Source organism: Andrographis paniculata, unplaced genomic scaffold, assembly GCF_009805555.1.
Source record: "Andrographis paniculata isolate CXL003 unplaced genomic scaffold, ASM980555v1 Contig95END, whole genome shotgun sequence".
NCBI classification, from domain to species: Eukaryota; Viridiplantae; Streptophyta; class Magnoliopsida; order Lamiales; family Acanthaceae; genus Andrographis; species Andrographis paniculata.
Window position 1 is genome coordinate 2295233 of NW_026137634.1, and position 16825 is coordinate 2312057.

The 16825-nt window shown below is 36.7% G+C and overlaps 3 protein-coding genes and 1 long non-coding RNA gene across 9 annotated transcripts; 2 read left to right on the top strand and 2 right to left on the bottom strand.

Moving 5' to 3' along the window:
• Positions 1 to 242: 242 nt before the first annotated feature.
• On the top strand, positions 243 to 4878 carry LOC127243352 (boron transporter 4-like). 2 transcript variants are annotated; one of them, XM_051263327.1, is made up of 13 exons: positions 243 to 601; positions 703 to 785; positions 1060 to 1252; positions 1361 to 1499; positions 1855 to 2020; positions 2105 to 2271; positions 2335 to 2508; positions 2613 to 2708; positions 2827 to 2943; positions 3066 to 3385; positions 3928 to 4207; positions 4388 to 4513; positions 4668 to 4878. In XM_051263327.1, exons 1-13 carry the CDS (start codon positions 495 to 497, stop codon positions 4701 to 4703), a joined length of 2004 nt encoding a protein of 667 aa, XP_051119284.1. In that variant the 5' UTR covers positions 243 to 494; the 3' UTR covers positions 4704 to 4878. The 2 variants fall into 2 exon arrangements, with proteins under 2 accessions (XP_051119284.1, XP_051119285.1); XM_051263328.1 differs by lacking the exons at positions 243 to 601; positions 703 to 785 and having other exon boundaries at positions 1102 to 1252; positions 1338 to 1499.
• On the bottom strand, positions 3223 to 10143 carry LOC127243354 (uncharacterized). Of its 5 annotated transcripts, none has more exons than XR_007836984.1 (4): positions 9927 to 10143; positions 7956 to 9697; positions 3906 to 4225; positions 3223 to 3369 (listed from the first exon to the last, which is right to left on the bottom strand). It is a non-coding gene; the product is annotated as an uncharacterized LOC127243354 (long non-coding RNA). The 5 variants fall into 5 exon arrangements; XR_007836983.1 differs by having other exon boundaries at positions 7982 to 9697; positions 9927 to 10141; XR_007836985.1 differs by having other exon boundaries at positions 3906 to 8056; positions 8214 to 9697; positions 9927 to 9971.
• Positions 10144 to 10275: 132 nt separating this feature from the next.
• Positions 10276 to 12554, top strand: LOC127243394 (putative cytochrome c oxidase subunit 5b-like). Its single transcript, XM_051263382.1, has 6 exons — positions 10276 to 10546; positions 10712 to 10794; positions 10878 to 10928; positions 11638 to 11704; positions 11814 to 11893; positions 12182 to 12554. The coding sequence occupies exons 1-6, from the start codon at positions 10396 to 10398 to the stop codon at positions 12245 to 12247; spliced, it is 498 nt and encodes a 165-aa protein (XP_051119339.1). The 5' UTR covers positions 10276 to 10395; the 3' UTR covers positions 12248 to 12554.
• A 1297-nt stretch (positions 12555 to 13851) lies between these two features.
• Positions 13852 to 16696, bottom strand: LOC127243393 (uncharacterized). Its single transcript, XM_051263381.1, has 2 exons — positions 16585 to 16696; positions 13852 to 15886 (listed from the first exon to the last, which is right to left on the bottom strand). Exon 2 carries the CDS (start codon positions 15820 to 15822, stop codon positions 14467 to 14469), a length of 1356 nt encoding a protein of 451 aa, XP_051119338.1. The 5' UTR covers positions 15823 to 15886; positions 16585 to 16696; the 3' UTR covers positions 13852 to 14466.
• Between the last annotated feature and the right edge of the window lie 129 nt (positions 16697 to 16825).

The following is a 16825-nucleotide window of genomic DNA, read 5'->3' on the forward strand; positions in this document are numbered from 1 at the left end:
TTATAGCAATTATAATTACGTTGGCTACAGTGAGACAACCGAATCGGAACGTAATAATAGGGGCATTAATTAACTTTGAAAATATTCATGATCAACATATTTTTATTGTAATTCAACTTATTTTTATATTTCAAAATATTGGTGATGTACTCCTGATAAATACATTAATGATGCGTTTCTCTACCGGTTCGTGAGACGGTTATTCTGCGCATCCGATATAATATTAGAGGTGTCGAGTTTGAATCTTTTTAGTTAATACAACTCTTACATACCGTATAAAAAGTAAATAGATATGTACATTAATTTGGGAGGAAGAGAGTATATGTAATTATATATATATATATGTGACATCTCTAAATTAGATCAAAACTTGCTGATTAAAAAGATCACTCACCTCTGTTGTTTCTTCTTCTTTCAAACAAAGTAATGATAATATTCATCCATTAAGTTATCATACCAAATTCAAATAGAACAAGAGCTCAAAAAACACAAAAATGGAGTGCATAAAGAGTCCTCCATTCAAAGGCATCAAGAAGGATCTCCAATCAAGGTTACCTTGCTACAAGAACGATTGGATCTTCGGTTTTCGATCCGGGTTCGGGTAATTTTGCTTCGCCGGTTCCTTCATTCGCTCGATTTTCTACTAACCAAACAACTGCACATGTATCTATGTATTGATGTTTTTGTTCGTGTTCATCTTAGGATTCTTGCTCCAACCACTTATATCTTCTTCGCCTCGGCCCTTCCCGTCATCGCATTTGGCGAGCAAATTGGTCGCGACACTGGTGAGTACTCACACACACATTGTATTTGTCGGGACACTTGAACTACTCATGTTGTAAGAATAATGACCTCAAGTACAAACATTTGTGATATCGATCTTACATCAAACTTATAAAAATTTAGAGTAAGTCGAGTTTTTATTTGTCTGCATAAAATTTATTGCATTATGCAGAGAAATTTTCAGAGTCTATCGAGTCTGTATCATAAATACGCTCATATTTCCATTATCAATGCAAAAATATAACAAAATTTATAGCTATCTCGTTTAATTTTTAGATGGGAGTTTAAGCGCGGTGCAAACATTGGCATCGACGGCCATTTGTGGCATCATACACTCAATATTCGGGGGACAACCTCTTCTCATCCTAGGAGTCGCCGAGCCGACTATTATTATGTACTCTTACATGTACTCTTTCGCGAAGGGCCGCGAGGATTTAGGACAAAAGCTTTACTTGGCATGGGCCGCGTGGTATATATACATATCTATATTGCTAAAAATCTTCGATCTTTCGTAAATTACTCATGTATATGTGTTTAATACTTTGTTCTTTTAGCTCATGTTGATCGACGAATGTAGGGTATGTGTTTGGTCGGCTCTAATGTTGTTCCTACTCGCGATCTTCAACGCGAGCGCGGTCATAAATAGATTTACGCGGATAGCCGGTGAGACATTCGGCATGTTGATAACTTTGCTCTTCATTCAAGAGGCGATCAAGGTATACGTACATTATATATATGTTCGAGCACATATGTATAGAGCTAGAGCTGTAAAATAAACGAACAGTTCGCGAGCTTAGCTCGGTTCGGCTCGTTTAAGTTCGTTAAGATCTCGTTCGTTAAGCTAAACGAGCCGAATACGAACATAAATTTTGACTCTTTATATTCACAAACGAACTTGAGCTTGTTCATGAACGCTCGACAGTATTTATTAGAAAATTTAACTTAATAATTTTATATTTAATAAGTATATATATATCATTATAAATCATGACAAGCTCAACTTCGGCTGGGTTACAGCTCTAGTAGAGTGCACACAAATGTATCATAGTTTTTATGCATATCGGTATACAGGGAATAGTGAGCGAGTTCAAGGTACTAAAAGGCGAGGATTCGACGGCGGAGGAGAACCAATTTAACTGGCTATATGCCAATGGTATACTCGGGATTATTTTCGCCTTCGGCCTTTTGTACACTTCTTTGAAGAGTCGAAAAGCGCGGCAATGGTTGTACGGAACAGGTTCGACGAACGATCTTCCTACCCTTGTTCTTTGTCTCGATTTCCTACTCGATCCCGATTTTTGAAATATATCCACATAAATAGGTCGAATACGGAGTTTTTTCGCCGACTACGGGGTGCCATCGATGGTCGTGATATGGACTGCATTGTCGTTCGCGATCCCCGACGGAGTCCCGTCCGGTGTCCCCAGAAGACTCTTTAGCCCCCTCCCATGGCAACCCGAATCAATATATCATTGGACTGTCGTTAAGGTATACTATAATGATCATCTCATCTAAAAATTTAAATAATATTCTAATATGACGACATTGTAGGATATGGCGAAGGTTCCGATGCTATACATCTTCGCCGCCATTGTTCCAGCTCTAATGGTCGCCGGACTTTACTTTTTCGACCACAGCGTCGCTTCGCAGCTCGCTCAACAGAAGGAATTCAACCTCAAGAACCCGCCGGCATATCACTACGACATTTTCGTGCTCGGCGCAATGGTATGACGACGATTGATTTGTCTATAAAAGGAAAGATTACTAATTTTGGAAAATGTATATAATAGGAAAGGTTTCTAATTTTTCGACGTCTCGCTATGCCTTAGACTTTGATCTGTGGTTTGATCGGACTTCCTCCCTCCAACGGAGTTCTGCCGCAATCTCCGATGCACACGAAGAGCTTAGCCGTCCTTAGAAAACAGGTCGGAAATTTTTAAGTTCTTCTATTCGCCGGTTTATAAATATATTTTCTCGAGTATAAGTACTTACACTCTTATAAAAAAAACTATCATATCAAATATCTGTTTCAATCTTCAATAGTTTATGCAACAAAAGATGGTCGCGAAGGCTAAGGAAAGCATTCGTCGTAAAGCTAGCACAACGCAAATATACGAAGAAATGCAAGCTACTTTCATGGAGATCGACAAATCTCCTACCGTGAGTCATTTTCGCTAAATCTAAATTCATCGTACTCTATAATTCTAACTTTTTTTATCGGAAAAAAATCTAAGCTTTAAACAGGGTAGCTACATACCGTTGTTTCTCGAAATAATTTGCAGTCGAACGAGGTATCTCAGGAGCTGCAAAGCTTGAAAGATGCAGTTTTGAAGATAGAAAACGAGGAGGAATCAAAAGTGACGATCGAATCTGAAAAATACATCGATGCGTACCTGCCAGTCCGGGTTAACGAGCAACGGGTGAGCAATTTGTTGCAATCGTTGCTGGTTGCTGCATCCGTTTTCGCCATACCGGCGATCAGACTCATCCCGACATCAGTTCTTTGGGGCTATTTTGCATATATGGCCATCGACAGCCTCCCCGGAAACCAGCTGTGGGAAAGAATTGTCTTCCTCTTCGTTGCTCCTAGTCGAAGATACAAGTAAGATTTCACACACAAATATATAATTATGCTTAAGTTCACATATACATATAACATCAAGTTTAAATAGGAGCCTAGAGCTGTAAACGAGCCGGAACTTTTCATATTCAAGCTCTGCTTGTTAAGGACTCGTGTTCACTCGTTAAGAGATACGAGTTGAAATTTTTATTTAAATTCACTTAGCAGTTTTTTTGTTCATATTAGGCTTTTTTGTTTCATTTATTTAAATTTATTTTAATTTAGATCCAATTAATAATAAGTAATGTTTTATTAATAAACTTATATAAAAAGAAATTAGAATTAAGTATAACATTTATAAAGATATATACTTAGTAAATATAAAAGTATCAATTTATTTTTTTTAACAAAAATTGTCAAAGGTTCACGAATAAGCTCGAGCTCATTCGTGAACATAACGAGTCGAAATTTATACTCGTGTTTAGCACGTTTAACTTAGCAAACGAGCCAAACCGAGCCGAGCTTGCAAATAGTTCGTTCGTTTTACAGCTCTAGGACTTACTGACTATCCGGAGCAAATATAGGATTTTGGGAAAAGTCCATGCTTCGTACGTGGAGTCGGTGCCATTCCGATGCATTGTAGCCTTCACGATATTCCAATTCCTCTACTTGCTCTTGTGCTACGGCGTCACTTGGATTCCCATAGCCGGAATACTCTTCCCGGTGCCATTCTTTGTTCTCATACTCATCCGACAATACATCCTCCCAAAGGTCTTCGACGCGCACTATTTGCGCGAGCTTGATGCAGCTGAGTACGAGGAAATTGTCGGGGAGCCGAGGCGATCCTTGAGCCTCTCATCTAGAGTATGTGCATATATATGTCTAGTAGACAAAGATATTTCAACTATAGAACATGTTTCTCTAAGAATGCACTAATTTTACAGAGTATTTATCGATACAGATGTTAAATAGTACATGAAAACAAACAAAAAAAAGTCGTATTATAATTTAAAACTAACATGGTACTAATGTTAACTTTGTTAGGGTAATGAAGGGCCTAATGAAGATGGAAATGAGGTATGTGATGGTGAGATATTCGATGAGTTAACTACGAGCCGGGGCGAGCTCAAGGTTCGGACGGTGAGCTTTGGAAAGGATTGTCGCGCTAAGGTTTGAAACGACGACTAAACTCTATAGCATGCTCGATAAAATGAATTTAAGTACATAAAACAAAATATCCATTGCTAATGAATGAACAAATTGAATAGTAAAGTTTACGCGTTATAAAGTTTAGACGTTTTAACTGTATATGATTATATTATAGGCTTCTTCGACGGATTTTGGAGAATCAAGTCAATAAGATTCGATTCAAAAGTACGATGTGACGCAAAGGAAGAAGACTATGAAGTTAAAGAACAAGGCTTGTGCATATGATTTCACATCGACATCGAATCGAACAAGTATGTACTATGTATGCTCCATATGTGTATATTGTTTCAAATACGTATATTTCATTGAATGTATTACTACTATAATTTGAGATGTTTTGGTAGTGAAAATAAAGTTAATTATGTTCCAAAAAAAATGTATATATATATATAAATAGAAGAAAGAACTAATAGTTGAAAAGTGTTAGAATGAACAAAGACAAAAATAACTTGACTTCTAAGAATACTTTAAAGGCTAGAAAAACATGAATAATATATATATTGTCGGGTGCGAACGACCGTCTCATCTAAAAACTTAAGTTATAAAAGAAACGCATCATTAATTTATTTATCCACAATCGGAAGTATCCAATATATATATATATATATATATGGATCTATTTATCGGTTTTTAAAAATTATTTTTGACATTACTCACCAACAATAGTGTTTTATAGAAATATAAATATACTATTCTATAACTAATTTCAAAACTCCAATAGTTGAAATCACTTTGAGAACATATGGATGCTCGACCTAAGTGAAGCACAAAGACAAAAAAGAAAAGGAAAGACAGCCTAGTAAGTGTTGAAAACAGTGATTGCTTAAAAATTAGGGTGTTGAGTCAGGTATGCACATGTCTTGAGAAATTAAATACTGAATTATTACAGACAAAAAAGCACAGGGAATTCACTCACACCCCTCTATCTTAAATTTCCAGTAATAATATAATTTCGACTTCACATGGCATGTCACCCTAACACATCTTGAATCATATGATCACACCAATTATTAATTCTCTTCTTCTTAATTGTGTGTGAGAGAGATGTACTATGTGTCTATTCAGCTGACACATCTCCAGATCCCCTCAACAATATATTTTCAAACATGAAATATAAATATATATATATGAAGAATATAATGCAATTATGAGCCAAGATAGTGTCTATCAAGATGGTGCAGAACAAATCTTGGACCTTCCCAGAATAAATCGACTCTTACTATTATAATAACAAACCATCACCAGCAGACAGCAGTGAAATGCATGTGCAGATGAAAGATCCTAGAGGGTAGTTTAGTCATTTCACTTTACACCCACCCCTATATGTATATATATATATTCTCAAGCTCCCTCATTGGCAATAAGATCATCAATCAGAAAGAAACTATGGTAGTGATGAAGAAGACACTGTTAGTGTTGCTGTTTGCTACTTTCCAAATTTCATTATCTTTACCTGATGGTAAGTTTCATCAATTCTTTCATCATTTTTACAATCATTCAGTGTCTTGGATCAAATCTAGCTTGAAGATTAAATATTTTTTTTGTTTTTTTACAGGGCAAGTGCCTAATGGGAACTTTGAATATGGCCCAAAGCCATCACAGATGAAAGGGACTAAAGTGATTGATCCTCATGCCATTCCCAATTGGGAGATTTCTGGATTTGTAGAATACATAAAATCAGGCCAGAAACAAGGGGACATGCTGCTAGTGGTGCCGGAGGGCGCCAGAGCCGTCCGACTAGGAGATGAAGCATCGATCAAGACCAAGCTCAAAGTAACAAATGGAATGTTCTATTCAGTGTCATTCAGTGCAGCCAGGACATGTGCACAAGAAGAGAAACTCAATGTCTCGGTTTCGCCAAACTCAGAACCAAAAGATTGGGGCATTTTCCCAATCCAGACTGTGTACAGCAGTGATGGATGGGATTCCTACTGTTGGGGATTCTTGGCTCAGTCTAATGAGATCGAGATTGTTATACACAATCCAGGGGTTGAAAGGGATCCTGCCTGCGGTCCACTTATCGACTCTGTTGCACTAAAGGCATTATCCAAGCCTACACGGCGCAGAGGTGAGTTCTATTGACTTCTATCTCTTATCTACTTAACTAAAAATCAGCTGAATATCTAAAAGTTCTAACTCTGCAGGCAATCTATTGAAGAATGGAAACTTCGAAGAAGGACCATATATCTTTCCAAACACACCTTGGGGTGTCCTAATACCTCCCAACATTGAGGATGATCACTCCCCACTTCCTGGATGGATGATAGAGTCCCTTAAAGCTGTAAAATACATAGATACCGAGCATTTTAAGGTGCCCGAAGGCAAGAGGGCTATTGAATTGGTGGCTGGAAGAGAAAGCGCGGTGGCGCAGGTGGTTAGAACTGTGCCTGGAAGAACATATCAGCTCGTATTTTCAGTAGGTGATGCTAAGAATCAATGTGAAGGATCGATGATGGTTGAGGTAGCTGCAGGGAGGATGCTATTTCAGGTTCCCTATGAATCGAAGGGGAATGGAGGATTCAAGCGCGGGATACTAAAGTTCAAAGCTGTTTCTACGAGAACTAGAATTAGATTCTTGAGCTCTTACTACCACATGAAAAGTGATAATTCGGGCGCTATGTGCGGTCCTGTGATCGATGATGTTTGGTTGGTTAGTGTTAGGAGGAAAGGCCTGTGATATGTGTCGAAATTCCTAAAGGATAGAATGTTTTGGTTTCTCTGTATCTTGGTGAAAGATCTATGGGGTTTCCATTATTTTTTTGTTGAGAGTGTTATACATGTATCTCCATGTCATTATTTACTGAGAATAAGAATCATTGAGTTGAAAAGATTGGCATGTAAGCATGTTTGATTCCTAACTCATCAAAAACTCATCCAAAATATAGGCAAAATTGTTCATAATTTACATAGTTTGAAAACTCTGAAGTATTCTTTGTCATGATTTAGAAACGGCATGAAAAGTATTTATAAAATATTGCACAAAATCTTTTTTTAAAGGTCGAAGAGTCTTGCGTAATTTTTAAAGGATTCTATGCAATATTTTCTAAATCATCTTGTGCATTTTTTAAATCACCACAGAGAATGGTCCTCCGTTTACGCAACCGATTTTCACTTATTTACCACTATTTATTCTTGAAAAATATCACATCAAATATATTTTTTCTCCTATAAAACATTAAATCAGATACTAACTTTTTTCTTTTTTTTTTCAAATTTTTAAAACTCTTCGAAACCTAAGTTTAAACGAAGCTGGATCCAAACCACAAACAAATTTTGGACAATTTTGCCAAAAATAAATGGAAGTACAATAACAAATACCTCATGTAAGAAAACTTATCTCAGGCCATTTCACAAAATACTAATTTCACTTAATCAACCATTGATTGTGGAAAGTTAAAATTACCAGGTTCAGTGATTTGATAAACTGACCATTTCAAGCTTCTGTAACATTCTGCTTGAAGAAGAGCCATGGTTAATTTGAGCATCCTTCCATAATCTGTCTGTCTGCAAGTGACTTAGGAAGAAACAATGTTAGGCAAATCATGGGAGTGGTTAAAACAGTTTAGGTAAGGAGAAAGTGATGTTGAACAGAAGTAATTAAAAGCTTCAGATCTATGATTCTGGTTGAAGCACTGGAACACAAACAAACATGTCACATTACCTTCACATGAAGAAGACAAAGGAATAGTAGCAAACAAGTCCCATGTGCTTAAGTCACAGTGGTACCGTCTCCATAATGGTTCCCATCACCGAGCATTTTATTTAATTTAAATGTTTCCAAAGTTTACTGAACTCAATGATGCAGGAAAATTATGTAAATAAATTCTGCCTTCTTTTCATACCATAATCAAACATGCATTAAAAGTGAAGTGGGATTGCCTGGGATCAAACAGGAAATCAGAAGCTACAAAAACATCTTCTTTTCTTTATTGAAGAGTAGATTTCATGGGCCCTCATGTCCTCACTTCAAAATTGAACAAGAAAACTTAGAAAGTGGATTCTTTTACCTCAAGTGAAGCCAATACTCTAAAAGACAAATGAATAGCAGAAGTTCTGTCAAGAAGATGAGCTATACCTATGCGTAATCAATATTATCGAATGGATCAGTTCATAACTTGGAAAATATACTGATTCTTAGCAATATGTACGGAAATGACGATGAAAACAAGCAGAAATTGCTGTGACAAAAAAAAGGAGATCACGATATCCAGTAATAGGAGAAGCACATAATTCTGACCATTTGTAATATGTAAAGAGATCTCATTAAGTAATATGTAAACTCAAGCTTCATTATCTAGCAGTACAACCTTATAAAGTCACATACAAAGAGACACAATTAATTATACAGCCCAACACAGAGATCTCGAGTATTCACATTTGATGAGGCAATCATTCATTTCCTCATGAAGCCGGATCACGGTAGCTCAGGATTCTATTGACAGCCCATGGATATCTTGAATACAATAAACCATGCTCTGCCATGTCAGAAGCATAATATGCTATTGGAGAACATCTCCTAAAAAGTGAAAATTATTCGAGGAACCTCGGCTAGCATATCCAGTTCCACATAGAAACTGTTATAGGAGAAGTGAAAAGAAAATTTGTTTCAACTGAAAAATGGTGCATAAAATATGGGGAAGAGAGGTTGCAGGACATGAGAAGATGGAAGAAACACAACAGAGAGAGTACTTGCCACTGCTGGTTGGCGACCTGAACGAGTAACGACTAACAGATATTACGAATAACTGAAACCTTTCTGGCTCGGACTATTGTGTGATACTCGTGGAGTTAAGTTTAAGAGATTGATCAAACTACTCGGATTAACTGTTGTAACAGATTACCGACTAATGATCAAATAATAAACAAAACAAAAACGTAAAAAAGACACAAATTTAAGTGGTTCATCAACAATGGATTGACTACATCCACAAGCAGAAACATAGAACAAAAATTTCTCAACGAACTCTGCCCAATACGAACTCAAAAGCATAATACTGCATACCGTCGGGCCAGGGCCGCGGAGATTTCGCCCGGTAAAATTGTCGAATATTGCCCGAATATTGCCCGCATTGCTAAATTGCTAAATGTGTGAGAACTCCCTTAATATATATAAATATATATATTAAGAGTGAAAGGCCACTTGACCTATGATCAATTGATTTTAGTTGGATGTCGGATCACTTCTTAACAAAAAAAAAAAATAATAATAAAAAAATAAAAAAAAAACTAACGAAATGAAAAACTAGATTCAATTCATATAAACAATAACACTCTGCAACTCAAGAGTTAACAAGCAATGAATATAATCTAATCTAAACAAGAAATTAAATATTTAAAATATTTAAATACGTGAAATCGGACAATTTGAGCGTACCTCGAGAAAAATGGCTATGAGCTAAATTTTTTCCAGGCAATTCAGATGCAAAATGAACTACTTTGGGAGCCACGTAGTCCGGGACCGGCGTTTGGGAGCCACACGCCAGATATGCATCGAAATTACGGAACTACCCTTGTCCATTTTCGGTTAACCCTTGCAACAGAATTGTTCTTCTACACTCTTCTAAGACGTTTGATGTGAAATTACAAGATTAACCTTCCAATCTAACACGCGGAAGCGAGAATCACAGTGAGGGTAATCTGGTAAAAACAAAAAAAACACGTGTTAGTCAACCCAGTCTTCTTGGGATGAAATGCTTCCTATTTCTACACTCGAATAATCGTCTCATCGCCTTCAGCACAGTTGCCATAAAAATTCGTTCCCGGCGGCGAGATTTCAGTCCGATCATTGTTGATCGAAGGAGACTCCTGAGAACCGAATCGGACGCAGTAATCGGATTCCGATCATGTGGAGAAGGCTCGCAATCCGCCTTTGTGCTGTCGCGCCGTCGCGATCTGCTCCGAGGATCGTCCGAAGGGGAGTGGGATCTGCGACTGCTCCGATGAAAGCCGTTCGTCCATTCGCCGCCTTATCGCACCATTTTTCGAGTGCATCTGGTGCGTTTGTCACCGTTAATTGTAATTTGTTTCTTCCTTTTATGTTTTTTCCTGAAATTTTTGTGTGTACGGTTTGGATTTATGTACGTTATCGTTTAGGTGATTGTGTGGAGATCATGTTCATATGGTGAAAACTGATATACGATTGTTGAATGTGTTTGATAGGGAATGCGCCTCCAAAGAGAGTTGAGGATGTAATGCCGATTGCTACTGGTCATGAGCGTGAAGAGCTCCAGGCCGAGCTTGAAGTTAGTATTGCGTTGTTGCTATTCGTTTCTTACACATTTTCCTTTTAATGCTTTTTAACGTCGTTTTGAATTGTTGTGAGTAGGGAAAGCACATTCTGGAAATCAATTATCCCTGCGGTCCCTTTGGAACGAAGGTCAGTGTGAATTTCATTGCTAATGTTGGATTAATTGCCCCAGGCTATTTATGAATGCCCTAATGTGATGTACGTGAACAGCTTCCCTATGGTATGGTGAAGTGACAATTTACGAAAATATATGGTGTTGCCTGTAAGAAACTAGGAACAGTCATCCATAAGATGGAATAAAATGAAAGACAATTAGTGTAGCTAATACTTCCATTAACGCTATAGCTTCATATGTATCAAGTTGTGAGTAATCAGAGTAAGATAGCTCAAAGCATTGTAGAATTGCATATTCTTCCTACCCCAGTTTATGTGATTGTGCAACTTCAGAATTCCTTAAGAATTTAAGATCGATCTGATAACTAAAGTTCCGTGTTGTTGGGAAGAAAGTGCTCGAGTATTGTTTAGATAATTAGATCATGTGAATAAGTTTGATCTCTGTTACTATTTATGTTGCATTCCATCCAAGAACTTAGATTCAATATCCCCAGCTCAATTGTAGAGGTGACCTCTTCACATGTTATTATGTGCTTTAGTTAAGTTTTTGTTTGGATGTTTCAGTTAATGAGTTCCCTTTGAAAGATCATAACTTCAATAATTTTACAAAGCATCTTCCATCTCTAACATTCATCTTCAGATTAACAGAACCATCATCCATATCCTTTTGCTCATCGTTGCAATGTTTTGGAAAACCTATATAGTTATTCTTGTTTGCCTACAGGAGGAACCTGCTGTAATTAAGTCTTATTATGAAAAAAGAATTGTTGGATGCCCAGGCGGTGAAGGAGGTAGCTTCTATCTTCTTTTCTGTACTTATGTATTGCCATTATATGGATTTCTTTGTCGTGTTGCATCGACAACTGACTTGTTCACTCGTTCCTGAATCAAATCCATCAGAGGATGAGCACGACGTTGTTTGGTTCTGGCTAGAGAAGGGCAAGCCTTGTGAATGCCCAGTGTGCTCACAATACTTTGTGGTAAGTGCCAGAAGCCCTATTTAATCTTAGTTTAAACAACCAATGCTGTGAGAATAAGCACCTGCTACAATAAATTTTCGAACATACTAAGTGTAATCGAGAGGGATCCTACTTATAATCTGTCATTGCGAAGCTAAAGAGCCCAATACACATTTTCTTGCATGAAACTTCGCTCGTATCATAAAACAATCCTCTGTTGATTTCATGGACTTTTTACATGACTAACCAAATCAAGAATCTTATGGCTTTTCGATCAAAACGTTGTTAAGAACTCATCTTTGTTGGCAGTTGGAAGTGGTTGGTCCGGGTGGGTTGCCAAACAGCCTTGGAGAAGAAGGCAGCCACCATCACTAAGCATACTCTGGCAATTTTACTGCCAGAATAAGATCTGGTATCTGAGTTAGGTACTTATATTATTCTTCGGAGTTCAATGAGTTGCGTTTGTGGCAACTTTAACCTGTTCTTGTTCTTGGTGGGTTTTCGGGATTCAAATCATTAGTAATTTGCCCCTTGGAAATAAGGATTTTGATGGCAAATAGCTAATTTTGTCACTTTAATATCGCTTATGATCAAAGAGTATTTTTGCATTAGTATCCATATACTTGCGCTTTTGTTATGATAGTCTTTGGAGTTATTTGATGTTGATTATGTTTCATTTTTATTTATATTGTCTTTCTATCGATATATATATATATATATATTTTTATTGGATTTTAAAATTTTAATAAACAAAAGTAATAGTTATATGTGTGTATAGATTCACCCTTAAAAGAAATATTGATAGAAGAATTATTTAGCAAGAAAAGATTGGTAGAGACGTAGTCAACCTGATTAGTTATATTGGAGCATTATTTTGTATGTTAAAATATGTTGTACGGATTCCTAAATAAAGTGGTAGGAAGGGTTCAAAATTAGAGATAACCATCCAACTATAAAAAAAAACCACATGTTCATTCTAGTCAATAAATAGTATTGTCTGGGTCGTGTTGTGTATTTAATTTTGCTTGCGTATTAATAAAGGAATTGGGAAATATATATATATATTCGACTCATGTTGTATTCTTTAGAAAGCTATTTATAGGCATTTACAACCAATCATTTGTTACACTTTGCATCCACAATCCTTACACGCACACGACAATTCTGTCTTGTTGTATAACAATTAATAATAGTAATGATAATAAGATAGCCTGGCCGTGTTACACTTATGACCATGAAGTGTGCCGGCAGATTCATATGGATTGACTTTCCTTGTCACTCAGTTATTAGATTCAATCAATCAGATGTTTACCTGAGCACATTTGGGATGGATTCCCAGGTTATAAAAAAAATAATGACTATGATAAAAACATGTAGGAGTCTATATCCGGTGGGCACCTGAATACAAAATGTTTTATACAAAATTTTAAGAGTCAAAAACCAAAAAAAAAAAAAAAAAAGAAGCAAAAAAAAAAACAAACTTTAAATACTCATTATAAAATATCAAAAAAATCATTTAAAAAAATAAAATATTCAACCTAAAATAATATATTTTATATTTTACACAATTTTTGCACCACACCAAAATTATAAAGGTTGTTTGACTTTAGTTTAAATTTTTTATTAAAATTTTAATGTACTAATAATTTTACTAAAAAATTAATTATGTTTTTTATTAGAAATTAAATATTAGTAATTTTGATTTTAAAGGGCCACCAATCCCAAAAACTTATACAACTTCATTTGCATACAATTCATAAAAATATTTACAGCAATGATGCACTTCTATTTTATATTTATACGTCTCATTTATTTCTGGCAACAGAAAATTTATTAGTTAACCAGCATGATAAATAAAATATATATATATATATATAAATAATTTTATTTTTTTTAAAAAAAAAAAAAAGACAAACAAACAAACAAACAATAACCAACAACATTGTGCTTATTCATTTTTCAGAATAAAGAAATCCCCTAGATTTTTCCAAACATTTCAAATCATGCATCATCTATGCCACTTCAGCAAAACATATATAAATTTAATTACTAAAAATGTGTATATAATAAATAATTTCAAGGAACAAGATGGACTACCCAAGCAATTTATTCTATATATATTTTAAATATTGCTAACTTTGGGCAATATACAAAGAAAATAAGTTACCTGTTCACAGTGATATTTTGAAAAATTTTAGCACAATTCATCAACATAGCAATTTTTTCCAAATATTTTCTCACATAATATTCCATTAAATATTCAATTAAATCAGATCATGAATAGGATCAATTCATGATTATTTTAACAACATTAAGCAATAACAATCAATGGACCAAAGTATGAAAACTAATTCACCAAACACTGAAATTTCTTTCAGCATCAGGACCCTAAGCAACCATAAAAGCAATAAATCTGATAAATGAAATAAACTGGGGACTAGATTTGATGCCAAAAGATTTCCCATAAAGACAAACAACCAACAGAAAAGAACAAACAGGGAACCATACTGTCCAAAAATTCGAAAGCAAGAAAATCAAACTATATCACAAATCTTTGCAGAAGATAACATGTCATTCTTCGAAGATCATCGCAGTCAGTCATAATATCTAGTTTGTCTAGAAGAGCTATGTAATTGTCTATTAGGAGAAGGTGAGCGGTAGTACCTGGAATATGGCCTCCGATTATAAGAGTAAGGCATTCGTCTGGTGGATGACTGGTGATTCCTCGAATATGATTGTCTAGTATCAGACTGTCGAACTGCCGGGGGGACATGTCTTAAATGCTGCTGTCTAGACGAGCTAGGCAAATGTCTTGTAGCAGTCTGTCTTGCTGTCGAAGAGTCAGCATGTTCCCTGTTGTAATAACTCGACCTTGACCTCGAACTGGGCTGGTCGCGATCCCTGTTGTAATAATTTGGTCTTGCTTGTGACCTCACAGGTGGGGGATTTTCCCTCTGATTACTTGGTCTTGTCCTTGAAATGTTTGCATTGTTCAAATGATTGTGATTTGATGTTCTTCTTGTATGTGCAGAGGCATTTTCCCTATAGTAACGGCGTCTTGGACTTGAAGTTCTTGGCTGTCGATTTATCACATCATCTTCCCTTTGAAAAGCTGAACTTGAGGGGTTTGCCCTGTTTTCACTGTGGAGATTAGTCGGTATATTTCCTACTGGATTATTCGGCAATGGAATAGTAGCCAGCTGTCTTTCGAGACTTCTGGAGGTGCCGGAATCCATCAACTCCTCCGAAGAGGTGGAATACATGCTAAAGAAGGAAAGAGAAATCCCAAGAAACATTTCGTCTATCATTGAATCCTCGATGTCGGACATACCACTTTGGAAGTCGAAAAAGCTTTCGCTGCTCAAGAAGCTTTCTTCAGTCCAGTCATAATCGAACTCCGAATGGTAGGCAAGTGCATCCTCGATATCCCTTTGCCGCTCCATTGCTGCCCAATTTGATTGCCTAGTAGGGCTGGCCTCAGATGGGCGTTTAGAGGGGTGCTCGAGCCTGGCATGCTTCCTTAGTGCCACATAATTTCCACTGAAACTACATGTTTCCAAAGAACAAGTTCTTATTTGGGAATCCATGTATTTCCGTGCAGGATGCACGAGCTCCCATCCAGTTATGGCTCCACGACAAAGGGGACAGAGAAGCTCGGATTCTTGTTCAGCTGACTTGCGGAACTGATCAAGACAGTTAGAGTGGCGATAACTTGTGTCGCAGATAAAAGGGCGGCAGCCTTTGTCATGGGATGAACAGAGCAACAACACAGCATTGTGCGGGTGCTCCATACAGATAGGGCATCGAGCTTCTTCCCACTCCTTTTCATCCCCGATTTTTGGGGAAGAGCTGTCATGATTGCCGCAATCCGAGATTTTCAAGCTGAGAGAATAAGGAGATACCATAGCCTGGTCAACAAGTGAGGAACTCACCCTTCTCTCTTTCGGCATTTTGAGAAGCCCAAATAGTGTGTTTTCTATGTTTTACTTTCACCGGATGGAACTGCCAAATTTCCTAATTGAAATTCATTGAAATGTTTACCAGATCAGATTGATTAGGAGAAATGAAACCAAAAACTAATCGGCAGCCTATTCAATTATTCAATCCATGTAGATCAAATTCCAATAAAAAGGGGAAAACAATTTACACAGACGACCACAAAAAGCGAAAAAGAAATTAACACAGCGACTTGGAATTCTGCCTTTTTCTCGGGAAAAAGAAGAACAAAGGCAAACAGTACTGAAATTTTAGAGAAACGCCAAAAGCTAATGTCTCAAAAGCCATAGTAGCGTGAGAAGTTTTCATGGAGTTTAATTTGCTTTAATTCAAAGTAAAACAACGCCAACCTAAACTTTCAAAAACAAGACGTAACCACGACAGAGTCAACCGTCCGAGATCTGAGCATATTTCTCAACAACAACAGTCGAAACCTCGAATTTACAGAGAACAAGCAACGAACACAACCCGAATAAACAGAAAACGCACTTCCAAAACCATACACATCTCAAACAAGAGAAACAAGTTCACGTTCGGTAAACCAAAAAATCATCAAAAATCAGAAGCAAATGAACAAACTAAGTATATCAAACCCTAAATCTCAACCATCTTCCCCTAACAACAACAATTATAACTCCACCATTTCCGCGAACCAAATCCTGCTGAATTCGCACGCCGCACAAACGATAACGAATTGAACAAGCGATTCGACGTACCTAAATCCTGATCCGCACAGGAGGAGGAGATAACAGCGGCCCGACTGAGCACGGGAGACTCCGCCAGACTGCAGAAGCCCAAATTCTCAGACAAGAAAATTGAGAGAGGAATGAATCTACTCGAAGAATGTGCATTTTATTTATATTGGTTTCTATGTGAAATTACATTTTTGTCCAATATCCGCCGCAGCCGAATTACGTGTACAGCTGACATAACTCATGACCTAATTTTAAATTCAAA

Excerpts from the sequence above, each read along its gene's own strand:
- LOC127243394 (XM_051263382.1), top strand. The coding sequence starts at position 10,396 with ATGTGGAGAAGGCTCGCAATCCGCCTTTGTGCTGTCGCGCCGTCGCGA. Across the intron at positions 10,795-10,877 it reads AGCTCCAGGCCGAGCTTGAA|GGAAAGCACATTCTGGAAAT; the intron begins GTTAGTATTGCG and ends TGTTGTGAGTAG. Across the intron at positions 11,894-12,181 it reads TGTGCTCACAATACTTTGTG|TTGGAAGTGGTTGGTCCGGG; the intron begins GTAAGTGCCAGA and ends CTTTGTTGGCAG.
- LOC127243393 (XM_051263381.1), bottom strand. The coding sequence starts at position 15,822 with ATGCCGAAAGAGAGAAGGGTGAGTTCCTCACTTGTTGACCAGGCTATG.
- LOC127243352 (XM_051263327.1), top strand. The coding sequence starts at position 495 with ATGGAGTGCATAAAGAGTCCTCCATTCAAAGGCATCAAGAAGGATCTC. Across the intron at positions 1,253-1,360 it reads TACTTGGCATGGGCCGCGTG|GGTATGTGTTTGGTCGGCTC; the intron begins GTATATATACAT and ends CGACGAATGTAG. Across the intron at positions 3,386-3,927 it reads GCTCCTAGTCGAAGATACAA|GATTTTGGGAAAAGTCCATG; the intron begins GTAAGATTTCAC and ends GAGCAAATATAG.